Below are 26,249 nucleotides of genomic sequence, written 5' to 3'. Positions count from 1 at the left end.
AGGTGGATGGACAAGATGGCTGACTGTGTAACTCTTGCCTTGCCCTGATTGGTTACTAAGGCACCTGCAAATTTCTAGAGGAGCAGAAATTTCCCTAGGTGCTAGTTCTACTAAATCAAATTAGGTAGTGTAATAATAATGATAATAATAATAATATTTGTTAAGCACTTACTATGTGCCAAGCACCATAGTAAACACTGGGGTAGACCCAAGATAGTCATGTTGGACACAGTCCCTGTCCCACATAAAGCTCATGGTCTAAGAGGGAGGAGGGAGGACAGGGATTGAATCCCCATTTTATAGATGAGGAAACTGAGGCCCAGAGAAATTAACTCAGGAAGCAAGTAGCAAAGCCGAGATCAGAACCCAGGGCTCCTGAGTCCCAGGCCCTTGCTCTTTCCACTAGACCACGCTGCTACTAGTTAAAATGCAGGAGATTATGGTGACAAAATAGGGTCTTGTATCTTCCTCCATGCATATCTTGGTCATCAATGGTCTTTGATGGTCCTCTGGGGGGTATTTTGAAAACTAAACAGAAATCTCTCTTGTTGGGTCCCAAGAAAAGTCAGGGATTAAGGAATCTGGAGATTGAGAGCTCAATGAGTATTACTGATTGATTAATTCCCTCTAGCAATTGCTTCATTTCCTCTTTCTCTTCCTCTCCCCAAAATCCCCACAGTCAGTTACTAAAATCAGGGAAGAGTGCTAGTGATTGGGAACCGGCATCAGAAGGAATAAAATTTCTCAGTTCCTATCTGTACTGGAGCTAATTTTGTTTCCAGTTTCCAGATTTGTTACTTTGACCCTTTCTCCCTAGCTCTTCCTTCCAATGAAAAGATAAAAGTTGTGAAAGACCTTTCAGGCCTTTGAATTTGGGGGGTTTAACCTATTCTTGTCTCCTTGGAAAATGGGGAAGGCACAGCCAAGAGATATCTCCTCACAAGTGGAAAGTCTGCCTCAGTCTCACAGGCCCAGGACTCTGCTCACTCCACCCCAGAGGATTCCCTTTCTGTAGAACATATGGAAAAGCCGGTGGAATGGATGCAAGAGGACATAATCCAACATGGATAAAAAGGCCTTTTGCCAAGGGAGTTGGGGATGACAGGTTTTTAGGGTCCCCTTAGTTCCGAGAGGATAATTTATACTCCCATGGCACTTATGACCTCTGAAAATGGGAGCAATGGCATCTGTGGGTTTTACTGGTTATCACAGTGCAAGTTAGGTGGCTACTTGAGATGGGAAGAGTCAAGACCCTGGAGCCCAGTCCTGGTCACCAGGTTGGGAATGCCCTAATAGCTTCTGAAAACCCAAAAGCCTTCCTTGCCTAAAGGCTTAGTAAGTTGTGCATTATGTGAGCCCACTGTTGGGTAGGGACTGTCTCTATATGTTGCCAACTTGTACTTCCCAAGTGCTTAGTACAGTGCTCTGCACACAGTAAGCGCTCAATAAATACGATTGTTGATGAAATTCCAGACTTTTTCAAGAGAAAATGGGGGTGATTTTTCTGTTATCCACATGCAGTGACAGGGGAGCTGTGTGCTGTTTCCTCAGCCCATAACAGATTCCTTCTAGGGCTGGACCCAGGGGCTCTACTCCACACAGGGCTGGGGTAAATGGGCTGACAATGGAAAAATATCTAGGAAGGAAAATGAGCCTGCTCTTATTATAATTTCGGAGTGTGTCTAAATTCTCATCACCACATGGCTTGGCTTTTTTCTTGGCTCCCACATTGGCTCCCATGCCAGGGACCATGAAAGAGAAGCCAATTTGTAGGTAGTGACTAGGAAGGATACGGAATGCATACATGTGTGTGTGTGCATGTGTGTGCTCATGTGTGTTTGTGCGTATAGGGGGTGGTGGTGATGGTGTCAAGACTAGAAATAGGGAGGAATGCTTCCCAGAGTGTCTTAAACCATAAGGGCAAGAGAAAAAGGGAATGATATTTCTGTTGCCCACAAGCAGTGACAGGGGATCTGTGTGCTGTCTCCTCAGTCCGTGACAGACTCCAAGTAGAAACCCTATGTGCCTTTTGTATTGATTTACTTGTTAGAAAATGAAGTGGAGGAATTTTTGTTCTGCTGGCTTTGGCCAAGCTATCAAGTTTCCAAAGAACTGGTTTCTGCATTGTGCTCAGCTTGGGAAATAGCAGTGAGGCATTCCCCAAATAACTGGCTTCCGGCCTCCTCAGACAACCAAAATAAATCCCATCTGGAGGGCTGCCCATGAGTAGGTAGAAACAGAAAGATGCCAGTGCTTCCTGAGAAAGATCACAGGAGTCCAGAAGGGTTATCAGGGAGAAGTCTAAAGATTGTTTAGTCAACTTGTTTTTCTCTGGATTTTCCTCCCCCTGGAGAACTTTCTAAAGAGCTGAAAAACCCACTCCTGAACTATTAGAGGGGAAAGACCAGTAAGACACAGAGCTAGACTAAATGTAGGAGATCAGAAGTCAAATATCAATATTATTTATTGAGCACCTACACTGTGCAGAGCACTCTCCTAGGCACGAAAGCACAGTAAAATGGTAGATCTGATCCCTGCCCCCAAGGATCTTACAATCCAGCGTGAAAAAAGAGGAAAAGGTGGATGTGTACATGAGTTACTGCTTAAGCAGTGGTGTGTGCAAGGTTGAGAGTTGTCATGGGAGGTTGAGTATACTTAAGTGATTAACTGGTACAAGAGTGCTGAATTGGCAGTTCCCTCTAGACTGTAAGCTCTTCGTAGGCAGGGAACATGTCTTCCAACTCTGTTATATTGTATTCTCCTAAGTGCTTAGTACAGTGCTCAATAAATATGATTGACTGGAGGGACATAAGGTGGGGAGACACGAGAGATTAATTGGGGAAGATATCCTGGAGATTTGATTTCAGGAGGGCTTTGAAGATCAGGATTGCTGTGGTCTATCGGACATGAAGGGGGAGAGCATTCCAGGCAGGAAGTCGGTGGTCGGAGAGACAAGAATAAGGTACAGTGAGTAGGTATGCCTGAGAGGAATGAAGTGTCCAGTCTGGGGTGTAGTGGGAGAAGAGAGTGGATAAAAAGGAGGGAGAGAACATATTGAGTGCCAGAAATGACAGGAGAGTGATGAGCTTTTGGAACAGAGAGGACAGTGGTGTGGTTAACCATGATGTGAAAGTGAGGAAGAGAAGAGGGTTTCGGAGAGATTAGGAATTCAGTTTTGGCCAGCAGTTCATCCAGATGGCCACGTCATGAAGGCAGGGGATTGTGAGCTAGTACAGCAGACAAGAGAGCGGAACTAGAGCTGTAGATTTGGGGGAGCAGGACACTCATCTCAGCCCCATTTCTAAATCCCTGTATAACAATAGTCAGGATCTTTGTTCTTCCTGGGTCTTCAATTCTCCATTGAACAAATGGGGTTATTTACAGCTGTGCCCTGAATAACAAAACATGACACAGAGAAGCCTTGGGAGGGCAATAAATGATCCTGATAGAGCATTCAATCTATAGGATATATGTACTAATAGAAGAATACTGTCTCCTAAGAACTCACAGTAAGCTGGATTCTCCTCCAAAACCAGGCCTACTTCTTTCCTTCATTTTCTGAGCCCATGTCCCAATCAGAGATTAAGATTGACTACCTCAGTCCTCTCATATGGGGTGTGGGCAGGTGCACTGAGTTTTCATTTAAGCCTGGAAACTGGAAGGCTTTCTTTCCCCGGAGCCCAGCTTAGAACTCTGGCTGTTTGTTCACTGATCAGTGCCTTTTCTTTTCCTTCCTTTGGTTAGGTCCAGGTTGGGAATTTCAACCAGACCATTGCAATGTTGCAACTGGGAGGGATTGAGACAGCCATCATCGTCTCTATCGTCATCTGCAGTATCCTGCTTCTTCTGTCAATTGTCGGTAAGAAAGGGGAAGGAACTTAGACAGACTTACCCTTTTTCTTTAGTAGCATTTTCAGCTGTTTCCACTCTAACAGGCAGAAGTCATCATTAGGCCAAGTTGACTCCCTCTCTCCTCACCCCCCATTCCGAAATTATACCGGGCCTCAAGACCAGGCCAAGAGCCTTAAGCCCCTTTCCCAGAACCTCCTGTGTTTCCCCAGTTTGAGGAGAAAGCTGACAAGGGAACTCATGGCTAGACCTCACCATCATTAACCACAGTATTTATTGAGCCCCTGTGTGCCAACACTGTACTGGGCATTTGGGAACAGGAAATAAATGTTAAAAGACCTGACCCCTGCTCTCTAGGTGTTTACTATTCCTTGTGCACTCCCGGACTCCCACCCAAAAAGCAGCAAGTCATAGTCAGAGTCCCTCCTCAAACAGATACCTACTCACAGATATGATAACCAGGAACCACAGATGATAATTTCCACCGTTATGTAAGCAGTCCACAGGAATGAAAAGGAAATCAGCAGGGAATTCCACTCCCCGGGCACAAATTGGTCAGAAAGCAAGGGACCGAGGCTAATTTGAATATTCTGGACAATTGGGTTTTCTCTTTTATTGACATGGTTACACTTACTATACCACCCATAAATAAGAAGATGGAATGCACAACTGAAGGCCTGGAAGGTGCTAGAGATAGTGTTTAGTTAAGTATTCACTGACTGCATTTGGAAGTGTAGAGGTGTATGAATTAATGTATTAATTTCCCAATATCACTGAGCTCTTCAGGAGAGTACAATACTCCACCTTGCTCGGTGTTCACAAATACTCTACAGGGTGGCTTGTCATGGAGAGTACCTAGTCTTCACATCAGGCAGGTCAAACTTGAGGGCCACATGTGACCTCCTGTAGCGCCCCCTCCCCCCCACCTCTCCAGAGACTTGCCACCTGACAACCGGAAAGAGAGATGCAGCTGAGGTTTTTCATTCATTCAATCATTTATTCATTCAATTCACTCATTCAATCGTATTTATTGAGCTCTTACTGTGTGCAGAGCACTGTACTAAACACTTCAGAAATACAAGTTGGCAACATATAGAGATGGTCCGTACCCAACAGCGGGCTCACAGTCTAGAAGGGGGAAGTGAAGTGCCTTGCCCAAAGTCACACAGCTGACAATTGGCGGAGCCAGGATTCAAACGCATGACCTCTGACTGAGAGTCCAGGCTCTTTCCATTGAGCCATGCTGATTGAGGTCGAAGGCCTACAGCTGCCCAGGACTTTTCTCTGGAGTTTCTGGGAAACCCCAGAGAGCAGGCCCTCCAGCCTAGAGTAGGAGTTGCTGATATAGAGGAAGGATTATTTTTCTCTCCTCCACAGGGATGGACACTCTAGTGAGTAGGTGAGTCTGCCCTCCATCTCCCTGTGGCTTTCTTTTCTGCTCATCTCAGACCATTGTCCCTACCATAACATTACTAGCTCCCTAATACATTATCATTGTTATTTGTAAGTAGAATGGAAGGCCTAATATTAAATATACATGATATTAATACATATGGTTCTATTTGCTAATTTCATTCCCTCCATTCTACTTACGAATAACAACGATAATGTATTAGGGAGCTAGTAATGTTACGGAGAATTCATTAGCAGTTTTCAACCTTTGAAAAATGTGGTGATGTTTGAATGTATAATGGTCTAAAAGACTCATCTACAGGAATGAGTTTGACATTTCTGGATTGCATGCTTTTTACATAGATATTTATCTTTATAGAGAAGCAGCATGGCCTACTGGATAAAGCACAGGCCTGGGAGTCAGAAGGCCCTGGGTTCTAATCCTAGCTCTGTCACTTGTCTGCTGTGTGACCTTGGGAAGCCACTTCACTTCTCTGTGCATCAGTTCCTTCATCTGTAAAATGGGGATTAAGACTGTGAGCCCTATGTAGGACAGGGACTGTGTCTAACCCGATTAACTTGTTTCTACCCCAGTGCTTAATACAGTGCCTGGCACATAGTAAATGGTCAACAAATACCATTAAAAAAAGGAGAATTATAGTATCTAAAAGTCAAGATCCTCTAGTTAAGCACAGATGGCCGAGACGTTGGGCCACCTGAGCTTCCTGGATAGTTCAAAGTCTGTGCATAAGTATTTTTATTGTTCTCACCTGGGAGAATGGGACAGTGGTTAATTCAATAACTTCCTTGAATCTCTTCAAGCCTGAGGAGTCTGTGATTAAAGTTTATGCTAAGGAAAGGGGCCTGAGTAGAATAGTTTGGGCAGCATAAGCCAGAATGAGAGTGGCTCTTCTTAAATAGTGGTCCGGAAAGCTTTACGAGCTTTGGTCATGAGTAGCAGCAGAGCAGGGGGCAAAGCCATGAGAGAGGCTGCCACCCTGTAAAGCCCATTCTGAGTTGTGCTCCTGGTGAGTAGTTTCCATTTCCTAACAAACCTAAATGCACAATGACACCCCCAATGGAGATATTCCTGAACCTGGGGCAGGATTTTATTTCTTAATATTCCTCTCTCCCTACATCCCCCAGCCCCCTTCTACTTTAGTGGGGAAAAAAAAAAATCTCCACATCCAAACCACAGCCCCCGGACATCTAGCCAGGGGAAGCACCTTCTCTAGCAACCCCTTGGCATGGGCTGCTTGCTCTCTTCTCGGTGTACAGCAGCTCGGGCACAAAGCAGCTTTGAAGTAGGAAAACACGTTTGCATTGGAAATGCACGTTTCTGAGCCAGCTTCCCTCTGCTTTAATAGAGTGCCTTCACTGTGTGTACTAAAAACCAAATAGTCATTGGTAGCACTTAAAGTGTAGAAAGATTATAAAGGTGCTAGCGTTTATTAAATATGTTTAAATTATCAACTGGGACTTGTCTTAAAGTGTAGGAAGATTATATAGGTGCTAGCATTTATTAAATATGTTTAAATTATCAACTGGGACTTGTTCGTGTACAGTCACCATGTCCACATATGCAATGAACTGGCATTTCTTACATGCATTTCCAACTTTTATTGTCTTGTCTTATCGGGACAATAAAATATTGTCTTGTCAAGTCGTCTCTGACCCATAGCGACACCATGGACACATCTCCCCCAGAACACCCCAACTTCATCTGCAATTGTTCTGGTAGTGTATCCATAGAATTTTCTTGGTAAAAATACTGCCTTCTTCCAAGCAATAAACTTGAATATCCGCCCTCAAGTCTCTCCCATGCCGCTGCTGCCTGGCACAGGGGAGTTTTTACTTGTAGCAGATTGCCTTCCACTCTCTAGCCACTGCCCAGACTAGGAATGGAATGGGTATGCCTCTGCTTGACTCCCCCTCCTGTAGTCAAGACTGGTGGAGTGCTCTCCAGGTGCAAACCTGACAGGGAAACATTTATTGCTATTTAGTAAAGGTAATTTTTTTGAGTGCCCACTGGGTCCAATGCACCGGTCTAATAAATACATGGAAAAGTACAACAGAAGCATTCATTCATTCAATCGTATTTATTGAGCACTTACTGAGTGCAAAGCACTGTACTAAGCACTTGGTAGAGTACAATATATCAACAAACAGACACATTCACAGTCTAGAGAGAAGCATGAGACACGGTACCTGCCCTCAAGGATCCGGTGTGCTAATTGGAGAGACAGACAGAAAAATACTTAAAAACGGGGTAATCAGAATAAATACATTGACTATACAATTGATCCTATGTATATTCATTAAGTGCTGAGGGAAGATAGAAATATGTACATTCTAGAGGTGGATGGATTGATGTGCTGGTGTTGTGATGTGATTTGCGAGTCAAACTGGGAAAGGTTTGCTGGAGGAGGTGGGATTTTAGGAAGACTTTGAAGGTGGGGAGAGCTGTGGTCCAGTTATGGAGTTGGGACGGGAGTTCCAGGCTGGTGTTACCCCTTTATGTTGTCCTGCCTCCTGTACTGTAATACTGTTATAACTCTCCACCAATGGCAAACATCCCTCTTCACCCTTCCAGAAGCTCACTGTACTGCTGTACAAATTGCTTTCTAAGTAATCTTTGTGAAAGCCCTTCACTATTCAGCTGGAATGTGGTGGTATAAAAGGAGGGTTGTGTTACAGAGGTTTCATCCTAAACCTCCCCTACTTCGAAGCCTTCTTAAAGGCACATCTCCTCCAAGAGGCCCTCCTTTTCTCTTCTTACACTCCCTTCTGCATCATCCTGACTTGCTCCCTTTATTCACCCCCCCCCCCCCGCAGCCCGGCAGCACTTACGTACATAGCTGTAATTTTTTTTATTAATATCTGTCTCCGGCTCTAGACTGTAAGCTCTTTGTGGGAAGGAAATGTCTGTATATTGGTATACCGTACTCTCCTAACCACTTAGGAAGTGCTCTGCACAGAGTAAGTGCTCAATAAATACAACTGATTGATTGACTGACTGACTGAAACCTTGGAAATAGACAAGATATTCCAGCTCTCGACCTTTTGGAGCCACTGCTTCCTAAGTTCCTGGAGCCCAACTGAAACAAATGGCACAAAATAGGGTTTAGTTTAAATTGAAACTGGCTCTAAGCTCACTGTGGGCAGGGAATGTGTCTGTTTATTGTTATATCGTACTCTCCCCAGCACTTAGTGCATTGCTTTGCACACAGTAATAATTCAATAAATATGATTGAATGAATTAGACAAAATTCTTCCCCATTCAGGGCACTGCTGCACAGTCCTTCAGAATTCTCACAGAGGGTCCCTAAACACGTCACGTTCTCGGGGGAGGGAGGAAGGACACCCAAGGGAGAATCTGGCTCAAGTGTTGGGTGGAATGCAGTTTGAATAAGCGAGGTCTCTCTCAGTTGAGGACTAAATCCCTTGTCCAGTCCAGGGACTGAAACCTTTCCCAGGTTCAGGATACTTAGAATTCCCGGAGCTTATTCTCCATTTCAAATGTGTGAGGTTGGTGATGTTGGGGAGCATTGACTCTTTCCAGACTACGTCTCTGCTGCTTTTCCAGGCCTATTTGTGTTCTGCAACAAGAGTCGTCGGGCTGAACGCTACTGGCAGAAAACGTTATTGCAGATGGAGGAAATGGAGTCTCAGATCCGTGAAGAAATCCGCAAAGGTAGTATACATTGCAAATGGAAAGAGAGAATCCACCACTCAAGCAGATTCCCTACTTGGCATGTAGTGGGGGGCAGGTTCAGTAGCCTGGTGAGTCTCAATGCATCGATCAATCAATCATATTTAAGTGCTTACTGTGTGCGGAGCACTGTACTAAGAGCTTGGCAGAGCCCAATATCAGATAGTTGGTAGGCACTTTCCCTCCTCCCACAGTGGACTTACAATCTAGGGGGAGTCTTCGTATCTTCTCTCTCAAAGGTGGTCCCTAACTGTCCTTGCAGAGCAGGAAGGAAGCTGTTGAAAGGCCAACCTGGACAGGTAGAGAGCCTAGGTTTAGGGGCAGCTCCAGCTGGCTGCTCACCACCCCTGCTACTTACAGGGTTTCCTGGCTGAGAGATCTTGGAGTCTCTTAACTTTCTTTCCTTCCCTTGCCCTTCCATCAGGCTTCGCCGAGCTACAGACGGACATGACGGACCTGACCAAGGAGCTAAATCGCAGTCAGGGGATCCCCTTCTTGGAGTATAAGCATTTCGTGACCCGCACATTTTTTCCCAAGGTCAGCTGCCCTTCACCATTTCTGTTGAGGCCTACCCATTCACCAGACCACAGTGCCCTAAATCTGTTTCCCTCCACCACTCACTGTACACTGAGATAGATGGGACTGCCATTCAGCGGGAGGGCAGGGAATCCAAGCTTTGGGGGAGGGATTTTTTCACCTGTAGGGGCTTTGATCCCCTAAAATCCCACTCCTCTACTTGAAATGTCACAGTCCCCCACCTTTCCTCTTCCCAGCCACTCAGTGTCGGTACATCACTGATGTACTGTACCCAACCACTGCATTTAGGGTAATTGTCGCATATCACATCGCTTAAGCCACATTAAGTCCAGTGAGTCTCAATCCATCCATCGATCGATTGTATTAACTGCTTACTGTGTGCAGAGCACTGTACTAAGCATTTCGCAGTCATTACATTGGACTGTGTATTGACAAAGAGGAAGCTGCCACAGCCGCTGAGAGCATACGACTTCAGGAGGTAGCTTTCTTCGTCCGGAGGGGGGAGAATGTCCTTTAAGTCTACCCTCCCTCCTACTTTGACCGTGATTCCCGTGTGCAACAGGGACTGTGTCCGATCTGATTATCCTGTATCTACCCCAGCACTTAGCCCAGTGCTTGATACATATTAAGTGCTTGACAAATATCACAATTATCGTTTATCATTATAAAACCCAGGCCGAACCATTTGGGGTCCTGGAAAGATTCTGGATTTGAGTTTTCCCCGATGTCCAAAGTGAATGGCAACAACTCTTCCAGAGTTTTCGGTCCATCGTAGAGTGCTTCGTCTCTTGCCCTAAGCAACTACACCCCAGCTCTACGTGTAATACTGTTTAATCACTTTCTATGCTTCATCCCAGAAGGGCTATATGCTATGTATAGTACCTATATAACAGGAGGCTACATGGCTCCTTCGATTCTGGTTCTGTCGGGTGGTGAGGCTGGATCCAATTTTCTCACCATTGCTTTGCCTTGTGTCATCAGGAGAATCCCGCATGTTTCTCCTCATCACCTGAGAGGATCCTATTCCCTCTTGGGGGTTGATGAAAGGGTTGAAATGAAAAACATGAGCTCTTAAACCCATTACTGAATAAACCATAGGAGCCCCCAATCTCCCAAATGATAACTTTTGTATTTCCCAAATCTCTGCCACTTTAGGGTGGCTAAAACAAGCTGTCCATGTTTTCCCTCCAGTTATTTTTTTATGTTGCCTGAGAAGCAGCATGGCCTGGGGGAAATAATAATAATGGAAATAATAGTAATAATAATCGTGCTGTTCATTAAGCATTTACTATGTGCCAAGCACTGTATGAAGTGGGAGTAATACAAGATAATTAGGTTGGATACAGCTCCTGTCCAACTTAGAACTAGGGGACCAGAGACCTGAATTCTAGTCCTGACTCCTCCACTGGCCTACTGTGTTACTTTGGGCAAGCCACATAACTTCTCTGTGTTTGTTTCCTCAATCTGTAAAATGGTGATTCAATACCCGTCTTCTCTCCCTCTTAGGTGGTGATCCCCATGTGGGACAGGAACTGGTCCGATCTGATTATCCTGTATCTATCGTGGTGCTTAGCAGAGTTCTTGGCACATAATAAGCACTTAACAAATGCCATTATTATTATTATTATTAGAAACAAACTTTCACCTCCTGCGGGGCTGATTGCCATTTAAAAATTATGTCTGTTTTTAACAGGTTTATTAAAAACTAAAATGCACCACCTGTATCTTCCCTCTGTATGACCTCCCCTAATTTGTCCTGAAGGCTGCATAGGGTCTGGACATCAGCCTCTTGGGCAGGATTTCATCTCTTCTTTGCCTCCTTGTGATATGTGTTTACTGCAGTGTTCTTCCCTATATGAGGAGCGCTACATACTGCCTTCCCAGCCATACAACTCCCAGGTGGGCTCACGGGTCCAGGAAACCCATCCATTGCTGCTGGGAGAATGGAAAGTGAGTATTTTAGATACACACAGGATCATAATGCTGTCTGCTGTAGTTTGGAGGCACTGGAGTAGGGCATTTCCCGCCTCCCCATCCAACTTTCAGGCCAATGGGAAAGTCTTTCAGAGTGAGGTATTTCCCCAACCTTGCCTGAGGGTGCTCAGCTCCTTTAGATGTCCATCTTTCCTCCCTCTTCACAGTGTGGGGTGTGGGGAGAAGCAGTGTGGCTCAGTGGAAAGAGCCTGGGCTTTGGAGTCAGAGGTCATGGGTTCAAATCCTGGCTCTGCCAATTGTCAGCTGTGCGACTTTGGGCAAGTCATTTAACTTCTCTGGGCCTCAGTTACCTCATCTGTAAAATGGGGATTAAGACTGTGAGCCCCCCTGTGGGACAATCTGCTAACCTTGTAACTTCCCCAGTGCTTAGAACAGTGCTTTGCACATAGTAAGCGCTTAATAAATGCCATCATTATTATTATTACCCAGTGCCCAAATCGGGGCAGGTAGAGGATGGACAGGCACCCATAGAAGCTTTACTCCCCTTCCTTCCCTTTAGATTCCTGAGAGCTGCCGTCCCAATATGGAGGAAGGGATTGCACTGTTTTCCACCTTGCTCAACAATAAACACTTCCTGATTGTCTTCGTCCATGCACTGGAGCAGCAGAAAGACTTCGCAGTTCGAGACAGGTTGGGACAGGCATAGAAAGTGCCTTTTTTTTTTCCTCAGTTCTTTGCAAATTCTCTCAGATTACTGCCAGGCCAGTAGGCTTGAGCCCTAACAGCCTCTGGGAAAGTACAGGGCAGATAATGAAGCAGTGGCCAAATCTGCTTCAGGTGGAGACCTAGAGAGTCTTGGGCACCTCTCCTCCCTGGGGTGGTGGTCTTCTGGTCTGAAAAATTAAAATCACTCAGTACCCATCAATGCTTCTCAGCCTATGGAATAGCCCTAACAGCAGAGTTGTTGCTCCTTGCCCATGGAAGGAGGGTCTCTCAGTGATCTGGGCCTCCCAAATGTTTCTCAGATCAAAGTAATCAATCAATCAGTGGTATTTATTGAGTGCTTAATGTGTGCAGAACATTCATTCATTCAATTGTATTTATTAAGCACTTACTGTGTGCAGAGCACTGTACTAAATGCTTGGGAAAGAACAATACAACAATAAACAGTGACAATCCCTGCCCAGAATGAGCTCACCTCTAGAGGCAGGGAGGCAGACATCAATACAAATAAATACAATTACATAAGTGCTGTGGGGCTGGGAGGGTCAGAAGAGAGCAAAGGGAGCAAGTCAGGGTGATGCAGATGGGATTGGGAGATGAGGAAAAGTGGGACTTAGTCTGGGAAAGCCTCTTGGAGGAGATGTGCCTTCAATAAGGCTTTGAAGGGGGGAGAGTCATTGTCTGCCGATTTGAGGAGGGAGGGTATTCCAGGCAGAAGGCAGGACGGGGGCCAGGGGTCAACAGTGAGACAGGTGAGATCGAAGCACAGTGAGAAGCGAGAGCACTGTACTAAGCACTTGGGAGAGTATTATAGAGTTAATATACATGATCTTTGTCCTCAAGGACCTACATTTTGTCTGTACCCTTTCCTGAATAGGTTCTCACAGGGTTCCAACCTATTACAAGGTGTCTTGTTCCCTCCCCACACCTCAAAGTATCTTCCTAACCTCTCAGCCCTAGTCTGATTAGGACAGGCTTTCACCTCCTCTTCCAAAACCCTTCCCTTTCCAGCATCTTCAACATCAGAAAACAGAGGACCAAAATCTAAAAGCTTTCTGGGAATCTCATGATGTGATTTTAGAACCTTTTGCCTTATGGTAATTATGCGTAGTAATGATTGTAACAGTAACAATAAACATGTATTCGATGCCAACCACATCCCCCAAAATGCTTCGACAGCTTCTTGCCCTGTGGGTTCACCATTTAAACAGTTAGGCATTGGTCTTGGGGGGAAGGTATGGCTACAGTGATTAGAAAAGTGGGTGAACTACGAAATCATTCATTTATTGAGCATTTACTGTGTACAGAGTACTGTACTAAGCATTTGGGAGAGTACAGTACAACAGTAAGAGACCGCTGTTTGGCTTTGGATCCTACTAGCTTTGGGGCTTTGGTTCTCTTAATAGTAGAGCCATATAATCCATTTACAGAACAATTGAATCCAGGTAGTTCAGTGTGACTGGATTCCCATAGTATAGCATCACTAGATCCTACTAGAGAAGCAGAGTGGCTCAGTGGAAAGAACATGGGCTTGGGAGTCAGGTCATGGGTTCTAATCCTGGATCCACCACATGTCAGCTATGTGACTTTGGGCAAGTCATTTAACTTCTCTGGGCCTCAGTTCCCTCATCTGTAAAATGGGGATTAAGACTGCGAGCTCCACGTGGGACAACCTGATTGCTTTGTATCCACCCCAGCAGTTAGAACAGTTCTTGGCGCATAGTAAGCATTTAACAAATAACGTTATTATTATTATTATTATTATTACCATGGGGTCACAAGTGTAGGGTAGCCTTATTAGATTCCGTTTCCTCAGGTGCAACCTGGCGTCTTTGCTCACAATTGCTCTGCATGGGAAGTTAGAATACTATACCAGCATCATGAAGGACCTCCTGGTGGATCTCATCGATGCCTCAGCCTCCAAGAACCCCAAGCTGATGCTGCGGAGGACAGAGTCAGTGGTGGAGAAGATGCTCACGAACTGGATGTCTATTTGCATGTACAGTTACCTCCGGGTAAGGAAAGGGGGTGTGTGTGTGTGTGTGTGTTTTGGGGGGGGTGTGCAGTAGAGGAGGACAACTTCTGGAAACACCAGAAACTACAGTTTAGGCCTTTTCTATCCATCTTCCTGCCAGCCAGAGAAACCCTTTTTTGGCCCCAATATCATCTATTGATGATGTTTGAACATTGAGGATGTGCCCAGCTCTATGCAAATTATATGGCATAAGACCCACAAAGAAGTTTCTATTGAAAAAGCTGAAGGAAATATAACTTCCAACTTAACCTGCACCATGAAAGAGAAAAAAAGAATGTTCCCAAGCCTGGGGGATAGACATTTTTGGCCAATTACCAATGGCTCACATCTGCAAAACCTGCAGCACAACAGCCAGCAGTCAAAGGTTCCTAAGTCATTCTGTCTTCATAATGCTTTGTGCAGCCCCTGCAAGTTAATGTAGTAAGTAGGCTAGTTATATGTGATTTTTTCAATATGTTTCACATAAACGGACACTCACCACACAAGCCCCCAACCCTGGAAATAAATCTCAAATTGGTCAAAACTGGAGCTGAGTCAATTCTCTCGGGGATGAAAGCTGCAGAGCAGGGAGTCAGGAAAGTATGTGATTTCCATGGACTGTAAAGTGCCCAGGGAGTTCAATTGGCAAGTGAAAAATGATGGTTTTAAAACACACACACACACACACACACACACACACACACACACACCCACCCACCCACACACACACACACACACACCCACACACCCACACACACACACACACACCCCCACACACACCCCCCCCCCCCCCCCAACACAGAGCTGAGAGAGACTGAAGACCCCTGGGACTGGGTAACCATGTCTGGACTATAACAGAGCCCCAGCAACTGCCTTATTGTGTTGTTGGTAAGTTTTGGTGGTGGTGTTGTTTTGGTGGGGGCGGGGAATGAACTTTATTTTTTTAATATTTCAGAAAGTGGAAATTGTGTAAGAAAAACATTTCTTGGGGAAAAAACTGTGGCATTGAATCTTCTAGGGCAAAAGTTGTGGTGGCTGCAATGCTGACGTGGTTGGCAGGAGCTTTATGCCATCCCTCACTGGGATTGCGAGTGAAATTGTGCCACCCCTGCCTGGGATTGTGAGTGAAATAATAAATTCCAGCTGTGCTTTCTGTCTATCGGGCTGGATTAGAGCAGGAGAAGGAAAGGAAAATAAAGATTGAACATTTGGGACCAAGAATGTGGATGGCTCCTACTGCAGTAGATTCAGATTAGGAAATCAATCAATCAATCAGTCATATTTATTGAGCGCTTACTGTGTGCAGAGCACTGTACTAAGCGCTTGGGAAGTACAAATTGGCAACATATAGTGACGGTCTCTACCCAACAGCGGGCTCACAGTCTAGGAGGTGGAGACAGACAACAAAACAAAACATATTAACAAAATAAAATAGAATAGTAAATATGTACAAGTAAAATAAATAGAGTAATAAATCTGCACAAACATATATACAGGTGCTGTGGGGAGGGGAAGGAGGTAGGGTGGGGGGGGAGGGGGAGAGGAAGGAGGGGGCTCAGTCTGGGAAGGCCTCCTGGAGGAGGTGATCTCTCAGTAGGGCTTTGAAGGGAGGAAGAGAGCTAGCTTGGTGGATGTGCGGAGGGAGGGCATTCCAGGCCAGGGGAAGGACGTGAGCTGGGGGTCGACGGTGGTACAGGCAAGAACGAGGCACAGTGAGGAGGTTAGCAGCAGAGGAGCGGAGGGTGTGGGCTGGGCTGTAGAAGGAGAGAAGGGAGGTGAGGTAGGAGGGGGCGAGGTGATGGAGAGCTTTGAAGCCGAGAGTGAGGAGTTTTTGCCTGATGTGTAGGTTGAGTGGTAGCCACTGGAGATTTTTGAGGAGGGGAGTAACATGCCCAGAGCATTTCTGCACAAAGATGATCCGGGCAGCAGCATGAAGTATAGATTGAAGTGGGGAGAGAGAGGAGGATGGGAGATCAGAGAGGAGGCTGATGCAGTAATCCAGTCGGGATAGGATGAGAGATTGAACCAGTAGGGTAGCGGTTTGGATGAAGAGGAAAGGGTGGATCTTGGCAATGTTGCGGAGGTGAGACCGGCAGGTTTTGGTGACGGATTGGATGTGAGGGTTGAATGAGAGATCGGAGTCGAGGATGACACGAAGGTTGTGGGCTTGTGAGACGGGAAGGATGGTAGTGCCGTCTACAGTGATGGGAAAGTCAGGGAGAGGGCAGGGTTTGGGAGGGAAGATAAGGAGTTCAGTCTTGGACATATTGAGTTTTAGATGGTGGGCAGACATCCAGATGGAGATGTCTTGAAGGCAGGAGGGGACACAAGCCTGAAGGGAGGGAGAGAGAGCAGGGGCAGAGATGTAGATTTGGGTGTCATCAGCGTAGAGATGATAGTTGAAGCCGTTGGCGCAAATGAGTTCACCAAGGGAGTGAGTGTAGATAGAGAACAGAAGGGAACCAAGAACTGACCCTTGAGGAACCCCTACAGTAAGGGGATGGGAGGGGAAGGAGGAGCTCGCAAAAGAGACTGAGAATGAACGGCCGGAGAGATAAGAGGAGAACCAGGAGAGGACAGAGTCTGTGAAGTGAAAGTTGGATAGCGTGTTGAGGAGAAGGGGGTGGTCCACAGTGTCGAAGGCAGCTGAGAGGTCGAGGAGGATTAGGATAGAGTAGGAGCCGTTGGATTTGGCAAGCAGGCGGTCATTGGTGACCTTTAAGAGGGCAGTTTCGGTGGAATGTAGGGGATGGAAGCCAGATTGAAGGGGGTTGAGGAGAGAGCATCTTTCCATCTTCCCACCCTGGCAGGTGTTCAGAGACAGCATTGGATACAACCTCCTCTACATAGAAGTTTGTTGCAGATGAACGGTAGGAGAGAAAGATTCAGCTGCCATCTCATTGCTGTATAAAGCCAAGTAGCCCTGTGATTGACAAAAGAGGGAAACACAGAGGAACAGAAACCCTTGGAGGGAAGTGGCTTGGTCCTTTGGTGGGGGGGCGGTGATTTATTGGCGTCTCCCTTGATGCTGTTGCTCAGTTTGGCACTAGCTGATGCCTATCAGTTGGGTGGCTATCTAGCTTTCTGTAATGGGTTCACATGTAACGAACGGCTCTAGAATGGGAAGTCAGATAGATGTTGACTTCTGGAATGGATTCTCAGAAATAGTGGTGATAATCATAATAACTGTAGTGCCTACTCTGAGCCAAGCACCGACTAAGAATTTGAGTAGAAATAAGATAATCAGCTTGGACACAATCCTCGTCCCACATGGAGCACACAGTCTAAGTAGGAAGCAAAACAAGTATTGACTCCCCAGATGCAGAAATGGAGGCACAGTGAAGTGACTGGCCCAAGGTCACACAGCAGGCAAGTGGCTGAGTCAGGATTAGAACCCAAGTCCTCTGACTCCCAGACTCATGCTCTTTCCACTAGGCCACACTGCTTCTCTGCTGCATGTCACATTGTACTCTATCTCTCCCATAGAGGAGGGGTTCATTCATTCATTCAATTGTATTTATTGAGCACTTACTGTGTGCAGAGCACTGTACTATGTACTTGGAAAGTACAATTCAGCAACAGAGACAATCCCTGCCCACAATGGGCTCACAGTCTAGAAGGGGGAGACAGACATCAAAATAAGTAAACAGGCATCAATATAAATAGAATTATAGATATAAACACATACACATATACACAAGTGCTGTGGGGTGGGGAGGGAGGGTACAGCAAAGGGAGCAAGTCGTGCGATGGGGAGGGGGAACTGATTGCCACTGATTTCTAGACATAAAGGAGATGAGGGAAAGTGCATTTGAAACGAAATTCTCCACCACCTCAGAAATCACAGTTATTCCTGTCCTTTTGGTGGTATTCCTTTGGAAACATTTCTCGAAAGTAGCATCCAAAAGCACTGAATGAAGGGATCAAAAGTCAGGTGAAGAAATCATAATTCACTAGCTCAGCTTTGTCTCATGTCCAAAGCCCAGGGACAAGTGGAACCCAGACAAGTCCTCAGGTTCTCTCTTTCCATCAGCCTGACGTGTTTGAATTACAGGACTGGGTTAACCGAGTGTGTGGGCCCAATTGCTGATGCACAATGTAAAGCCTTTCTCTCCAGTCCCTTGCCATATGGTTGCTCTGAAAATGTTTATATGCCCATCTGCTGGCATCAGATATAACCCACTGGGGAAAGAAACCCACGATCCATTTAAAAATACATCTACCCACTCATGAGCTGTTAGAGGTGCCTTGCCCCAGCAGCCTTCCACCTCAGAGTTTCCTTTCCTCTCTTCTTTTCTTGCTGTTTCTCCAGCTCTTTGAGATCTGGGGCTCTGGGGAGTGTTGAAGGAAGAGGTGCGTAACCCTGCTTTCCTATTCTCCCCTCCCTTTTGGTCTCAGAGGCCAGTCCTTCTGTAGGCGAAAGTGACCGAAAATCCACAGTGGAAACTTGAATAATAATAATAATAATGGCATTTATTAAGTGCTTACTATGTGCAAAGCACTGTTCTAAGCGTTGGGGAGGTTACAAGGTGATCAGGTTTTCCCACGGGGGGCTCACAGTCTTAACCCCCGTTTTACAGATGAGGGAACTGAGGCCCAGAGAAGTTAAGTGACTTGCCCAAAGTCACACAGCTGACAAGTGGCGGAGCTGGGATTTGAACCCCTGACCTCTGACTCCAAAGCCCGGGCTCTTTCCACTGAGCCACGCTGCTTCTCTCCTGAACAGATGAGGACCATCATTTGGCCTGATCAGAAGCGTTCGCTGTGAACACAAAAAGCTGATAATGCCTTTTAACAGGCCTTAGCCCCAGCCAAACTTTAACCTTGATCCAAACACCATCAATCAGTGAATCAATCACTCATATTTATTAGCCTTTACTGTGTACAGAGCACTGTATTAAGTGCTTGGGGGGGTACAATATAACAGTTGGAAGACACATTCCCCTCCCAGAAGGAGCTTACAGTCATTAACATAAATACATTATGGATATGTATGCAAGTACTATGGGACTGAAGGTGGGGGTGAAAAAAAGGGTACAAATCCAAGTGCAAGGGTGACACAGAAGGGTAAGGAAATAGGGGAACTAGGGCTTTGCTGGGGAAAGCCCTACATTCCACGGAAACTGCTCTCTCAAAGGTCACCAATCACCTCCTACTTGCCAAATCCAATGGCTCCTACTCTATCCTAATCCTCCTCAACCTCTCAGCTGCCTTCAACACTGTGGACCACCCCCTTCTCCTCAACATGCTATCCAACCTTGGCTTCACTGACTCCGTCCTCTCCTGGTTCTCCTCTTATCTCTCCAGTCGTTCATTCTCAGTCTCTTTTGCAGGCTCCTCCTCCCCCTCCCATCCCCTTACTGTGGGGGTTCCTCAAGGCTCAGTTCTTGGTCCCCTTCTGTTCTCGATCTACACTCACTCCCTTGGTGACCTCATTCGCTCCCACGGCTTCAACTATCATCTCTATGCTGATGACACCCAAATCTACATCTCTGCCTCTGCTCTCTCCCCCTCCCTCCAGGCTCGCATCTCCTCCTGCCTTCAGGACATCTCCATCTGGATGTCTGCCCGCCACCTAAAACTCAACATATCCAAGACTGAGCTCCTTGTCTTCCCTCCCAAACCCTGCCCTCTCCCTGACTTTCCCATCACTGTTGACGGCACTACCATCCTTCCCGTCTCACAAGCCCGCAACCTTGGTGTCATCCTCGACTCCGCTCTCTTGTTCACCCCTCACATCCAAGCCATCACAAAAACCTGCCAGTCTCAGCTCCGCAACATTGCCAAGATCTGCCCTTTCCTCTCCATCCAAACCGCTACCCTGCTCGTTCAAGCTCTCATCCTATCCCGTCTGGACTACTGTATCAGCCTCCTCTCCGATCTCCCATCCTCTTGTCTCTCTCCATTTCAATCCATACTTCACGCCGCTGCCCAAATTGTCTTTGTCCAGAAACGCTCTGGGCATGTTACTCCCCTCCTCAAAAATCTCCAGTGGCTACCAATCAACCTGTGCATCAGGCAGAAACTTCTCACCCTCGGCTTCAAGGCTCTCCATCACCTCGCCCCCTCCTACCTCACCTCCCTTCTCTCCTTCTACAGCCCAGCCTACACCCTCCGCTCCTCTGCCGCTAATCTCATCACCGTGCCTCGTTCTCGCCTGTCCCGCCGTCGATCCCCGGCCCATGTCATCCCCCTGGCCTGGAATGCCCTCCCTCCCCACATCCGCCAAGCTGGTTCTCTTCCTCCCTTCAAGGCCCTACTGAGAGCTCACCTCTTCCAAGAGGCCTTCCCAGACTGAGCCCCCTCCTTCCTCTCCCCCTCCTTCCTCTCCCCCTCCTCCCTCTCCCCCTCCTCCCCCCCGCCTTACCTCCTTCCCCTCCCCCTCCTTCCCCTCCCACCCCCTGCCTTACCTCCTTCCCTTCCCCACAGCACCTGTATATATGTATATATGTTTGTACGTATTTATTACTCTATTTCACTTGTACATATCCATTCTATTCATTTTATTTTGTTAATATGTTTTGTTTTGTTCTCTGTCTCCCCCTTCTAGACTGTGAGCCCACTGTTGGGTAGGGACCGTCTCTATGTGTTGCCAACTTGTACTTCCCAAGTGCTTAGTACAGTGCTCTGCACCCAGTAAGCGCTCAATAAATACGATTGATTGATTGATCCCCCTGGCCTGGAATGCCCTCCCTCCCCACATCCGCCAAGCTAGCTCTCTTCCTCCCTTCAAGGCCCTACTGAGAGCTCACCTCTTCCAGGAGGCCTTCCCAGACTGAGCCCCCTCCTTCCTCTCCCCCTCCTGCCCCTCTCCATCCCCCCCACCTTACCTCCTTCCCTTCCCCACAACGCCTGTATATATATATATATATATATGTATATATGTTTGTACATATTTATTACTCTATTTTACTAGTACATATTTATTCTACTTTTTTTTTGTTAATATGTTTTGTTTTGTTCTCTGTCTCCCCCTTCTAGGCTGTGAGCCACTGTTGGGTAGAGACCGTCTCTATATGTTGCCAGCTTGTACTTCCCAAGCGCTTAGTACAGTGCTCTGCACACAGTAAGCGCTCAATAAATACGATTGAATGAATGAATGAAAGACTCTTGGAGGAGAAGTGATTTTAATAAAGCTTTGAAGGTGGGAAGAGGGATGGTGTCAGTATGAAGGGGGTGAGAGGCCCCAAGCCAGAGACAGAAATTGGGCGAGTGGTTGGCGGTGAGATAGACGGAATCAAGGTACAGTGAGTAGGTTGGCATTAGAGGAGCAAAGTGAGTGGCAGGGTTGTAGTAGAAGAGCAGTGAGGTAAGGTAGGAGTGGGTAAGGTGATCGACTGCTTTAAAACTAATGGTAAAAGGTGTCTGATGTGGAGTTAGATGGCCAACCACTAGAGGTTCTTGAGAAATGGGGAAACATGGACTGAATGCTTTTGGTGAAAAGGATCTGGGCAGCTGAGTGAAGAATGGAGTGGAGTGGGGAGCTACAGGAGGCAGGAGGTCAGCAAGGAGGCTGATGCAGTAGTCACTGGACAGGGTAAGTGTTTGGATCAATGTGGTAGCAGTTTGCATGAAGAGGAAAGGGCAGATTGAATATGTGGATTGAATAAGAGTGATGAGTCTAGGATAATGCCAAGGTTACGGGCTCGTGAGACAGGGAGGATGGTGGTGCTGTCTACAGTGATGGGAAAGTCAAGGGAAGGGTAGAGTTTGGATGGGAAGGTGAGTGGTTCTGTTTTGGACATATTAAGTTTAACTCCTTAGCCATAGTCTTCATTTTAGTGTTTTGGCAAATGACGAGTCAGCAACATTTTGTGGTTGACTTCTGTCCCTGTGAGATTCCTCTTCCTCAGTCGATACCAGGGTTCCCCTTTTGTTGGACTGGCTGTCAGGGTTCCCCGTGACCTGCAGCAGGATTATGCAGGTCAGTGTGGCCTTGTCCCCATTGATTACTCTCCCCTGCTGCTAGGCAAAATTCACCAGCCTCAATCAAAGGAAAAGCCAAACGTTTCTTTGTTAGGAGGAAAAATGAATCTTCCCAGAAAAGTCAACTACACTGTGTTTGGCTTTTTTTCTAGGAGCATTTCATTCTCGAGTTTCCCTCCTTCCCTTCAACTTCAGAGTTATGTGGAAAACCCAGGGGCAAGGGATTTTAGTTCCAACTCTTCCCCACTGGTGGCCCCGGCTTAGGTGACCACACTATTGCTTCTCTGCAACAATCAAGGGAAGTCCCGAGCCTCTGAAGTTCCGTCCTTCCTGCCTTTCTTCCCCTCCTGGAGGCCCACTCGGCTCCATTCTTTGGCCAGCTCTCTCGCGAGGCTGAGCGGAGGACATTTGTGATGCGGGGTCTGTTTTTGGTTCTGAAGTTATCCCCCATTAATCATGATGTCTATTCAAAACAGCTGTTTGAAGGCCCTTCACAATAGTTCAGTGGAAAAATTCCGGCCGCCTGGGTTTTGCCTTGTAAATTAGTATAACATGACTCAGACATTTGTTTTGTATTAATTCTCTGCTGATTGGCCTAGGGGCTTGGGTAGGAGACACCCATCTGAGGGAAGAAGGGAACCCCCCCCCCCCCTTTTTCTCTCTCTCTCCTTCATTTTCCTTGCCCCTCCTTGCTTGGGGTGTTGCATCGGGCCTGGTACTCCATTGGTCTTGATTCAGTGCAACAAATACTTGAGGCGTTGCCTCTTCCCTCTCCCCATGCAGGATCCTAAGGTAGCCTCTGGGGAACAAAGTCACCAGCTGTAGAACCTGAGGACGAGAGGCTGAACGCCTCATCCTAGGCCAGTGAAGGCGTAGGCACCGAGCGGACATTGGGAATGAGATGTGGGGCTCTGTCTACCCCTGGAGTTAGTCTGGTTCTGAGCCTCATCCAAATAACCTCCACTTCCCAAGAGTCTGCCTCATGTGCCTCAAAAGCTGGACAGAGTGGGCCGTGTCCTGGGGTGGTAAAAATATTTACGAGGCCTTTCTTCCGAGAGTCTTGTGGAAATTTACATCCATTTCCTCATCCTTGCATTCTCCCAGTGAATCAGGAATGGGCCAGGGGCATGTTCTGTTTTTTAAATGGGGAAATTGGGCTCTTGTGACCAGAGACGGCTTTCCCATGCCACTCAAGGTTGTCTCCATCAAACTACATCATCAGACCCCCTCTAGCTGCTGCAGGCGCCTCAGGGTCAATTTGTGGGAACACTGCTTGACATTTCAGTCAAGTCTGATTCTGCTCCACAGGCAGGGAATAGGCAACTTAACCAGAACAGGATATCCAAAAGATTTAATTCTAGTAAATGGGCAAATTCAAGGGTGGGAAAAGTGGATGCACTAAACCAGCTCATCCTGGCTGGTGCCCTGCCCAATTCTGCCTGGCAGTCCAGATTCATTGGCCCCATTCCTGCCCACCTGGTGCCAAGAGGCTCCTATTTTGGGTCTCACAGCCTCAGGAAGTTTCAGGTTACATTTTATACAACTGGCCCCCAAGCAGGGACAATTTCAGTCTCAGAGTGAGTGGACTTTCAGACCTTTTCCACTTAAGGTGTCTCACAAAATGGCCAAATCAGTTGCTGCTGCAAAAATGCCACAGTTGGCCGGGTTGTTGTTTTTCTATTGTCAGTTCTAGGGTGACTTGCCAGGAACTGCTTGTTTATGCCTAGACCCTCTAGGATCTTCCCAAACTCTTCAGAATCCTCCAAAGGGGCAACTTCTGGGATTCTCAGGACAGGAGAAATGGCCCATCCCAGACAAGAGCTCTCCAGGCTAGTGTAGTCCAAACTCAGTTCCTTGGGCCCATACTAGACCTTCCCAAATCCTTGGAGCAGAGTCCTGTGGTGCACTGGAGGGCCCCTTGCATTCTGAGGGGCAGTGTCACTCAGTAACATCTCTATGGTCACTGGGTGATCCTCTAGCTGGTGGCTCCCAAATGTCCGCACTGCTGAAAACTTCTGGCAGCCTGTGTCTTACAGCAGTTCCCCTTCCCCCACCCACAACTTACATCTGAAGCATTGAGGTATTTCCCAGCATGCTGAACAGACTGAGCCCCATGAAGGAAGATGCCCACAATCCCTACAAAAGGAGGCTTTTTCAATAGAAGGAAAGATTTCTCCCTCTCCCCTGCCACCCTCCTCAAATAAAGGGATGATTCTCAAATGGGTCCTGCCAACAAAGAGTCAAAGACTGCAGGAAGGGCCAGTGTGTGGAAGTCTTTGAAGAAGAGGCAGCAGAGCCTGAGGCTGAAACCAGAGAGAGGCCAGAAAGAGACTGGGTTCTCCGCCTGACTCATCACTCAGCTGGGAGTCATCCTACTTGAACTCTTGGTGCAACAGTTTCTGGCAGAGCAGTTTACCAAAGAGGAAACTAACTCGAAAACTGACCTTGAATCAGAGCTGAGCCTCCCCCAGAGAAGTCAGAGCTGGAAGTTAGAGAATCTTCTCAGCTCTCTTCCTGCTATGGCTACCTTTCAGTCCTGGAGACACTGCCCCAAACTCATGGTTTGCCTGCTCTGGGAACTCACTCCCCCACAAGGCTCAGAGACCAGACCTGAGATTCCCAGATCCGGGTGAGTCCAGAGACCCGTTGTAGCCCATGGGCTGTTCAAGCCCAATCACTGAGCTAGTGACTATCACAGTGATTATTTCCCAGTGGTGACCAGGCAACACTTCCTGAGCCATAATAGCGCAAACCCTAGTCAGCATCTTCCCACCAACAAAATTGTGGGTGAGAACCTGACACCATGGAAACCCTCCCTGGAAACATTTTGTAGTAATGGAGAGGAAGGGAACAAGCACACATCTTCACCTGATACCCCCATCTCCCACACCCTGTCCAGGGAAAGGCTTGGGAAGCAGTGAGACATCGGGCTCCATTCATTCATTCAACCAAATTGAGTGCTTACTGTGTGCAGAGCACTGTATGAAGCGTTTGGAAAGTACAGTTCCCTAAGAAGACATCCCAAGTAACCCATCAACCCTCCCTAGTGGAAATTGCATGTATGTCCACTGGGACTTTTTTCCCTGTTTCATACAGCTAAGCCCCATCCTGTGGTTATAAAATGTTTCAAAAGAACCCACTTGACCCAGATTGTCCATTGTTGGGAAGCTACTTTAGGGGAAACTGCCAAGAGCCCAGAACAACACCCTTCAATGGCTCGTCAGGGTGCCGTTTATTATAGGTAAGGGGAAAGATTCCTAGAAACCAAATGCACTATCTTTTTCTTTCCCTCTTGAATTAGCCTGGTAGAGGGGAAATCTCACTAACTGAGATCTGGGCTAAGACTGAAAGAGGGTTTGATTCAGTTCCAAACCTGTTTTCCCACTGACGTTCCAAATAAGCTCTGTCTCTGTACGTCTCACCTCCTAGCTTTCTCCTCCTCACTGAACATCTAGGTTTCTGATTGGAGTTTTGCAGATGGTCACCACCATAACCCTGAATTTTTGGATTGAAGAGCTGGGAATTATTTTTAAAATGTTAAATAAGTCATAAAGATGCTTCCCCTCCTCCCATCCACTCCACTGCTCTGAATGCATGAGCTAAAGACTAGTGAATGTCGTTTCTCAGCTGGTACAGTGCATTCCAGAATATGCCCGTGGCATCAGATCCTGAGGAAGTTCTGGGCCCACCAAGTTCACCCGGTTCTATGGGCCTGAAGGCTAAAATGAGCTATTCCCCCAGCAGGACTCAATAACAATAGACTAATTTTAGGTTTGGAGAAGTTTTTAAAACATTTTTGGCTTTTATCTCAAGTCTGGATCTTTGGAGCAACATAAAAAGATAATTGATGAGTTTAGTCATTTCTTGCATAGCAGATAAACATGCAATTTTCAGTCTCCTGCTTAAAGAGACTTTTACTAAGAATGATGATATATAGGCTTCTGAGCCAACTGAAGTGTGGAATTTAGGCCCAAGAGGCAAGATCCACTTCCCGAAAATAAGAATTGTCTCTCCAGGAAAGTAGGGTAATCTTGTAAATGGAAATTTAGAGTAGAACGGAGGAAGAAAAAACACAGACCTCCTCTCCCCCCCAGCGTCTCATTCTGGTCATTCATTCATTCAATCGTATTTATTGAGCGCTTACTGTGTGCAGAGCACTGT

The 26,249-nt window shown here is 46.7% G+C and overlaps 1 protein-coding gene across 1 annotated transcript in view; it reads left to right on the top strand.

Moving 5' to 3' along the window:
• The window catches only part of PLXND1 (plexin D1), a 162,663-nt gene that overhangs the window by 120,385 nt on the left and 16,029 nt on the right, over positions 1 to 26,249 (top strand). Inside the window, 6 exon segments of the mRNA XM_038772458.1 lie at positions 3,745 to 3,859; positions 8,828 to 8,935; positions 9,378 to 9,490; positions 11,333 to 11,440; positions 11,985 to 12,115; positions 13,965 to 14,163. Coding sequence (XP_038628386.1) covers positions 3,745 to 3,859; positions 8,828 to 8,935; positions 9,378 to 9,490; positions 11,333 to 11,440; positions 11,985 to 12,115; positions 13,965 to 14,163 — 774 coding nt within the window.

Source organism: Tachyglossus aculeatus, chromosome X1 (assembly GCF_015852505.1).
Source record: "Tachyglossus aculeatus isolate mTacAcu1 chromosome X1, mTacAcu1.pri, whole genome shotgun sequence".
In the NCBI taxonomy this organism is placed as follows: domain Eukaryota; kingdom Metazoa; phylum Chordata; class Mammalia; order Monotremata; family Tachyglossidae; genus Tachyglossus; species Tachyglossus aculeatus.
This window is presented reverse-complemented; position numbering and strand designations above follow the sequence as displayed.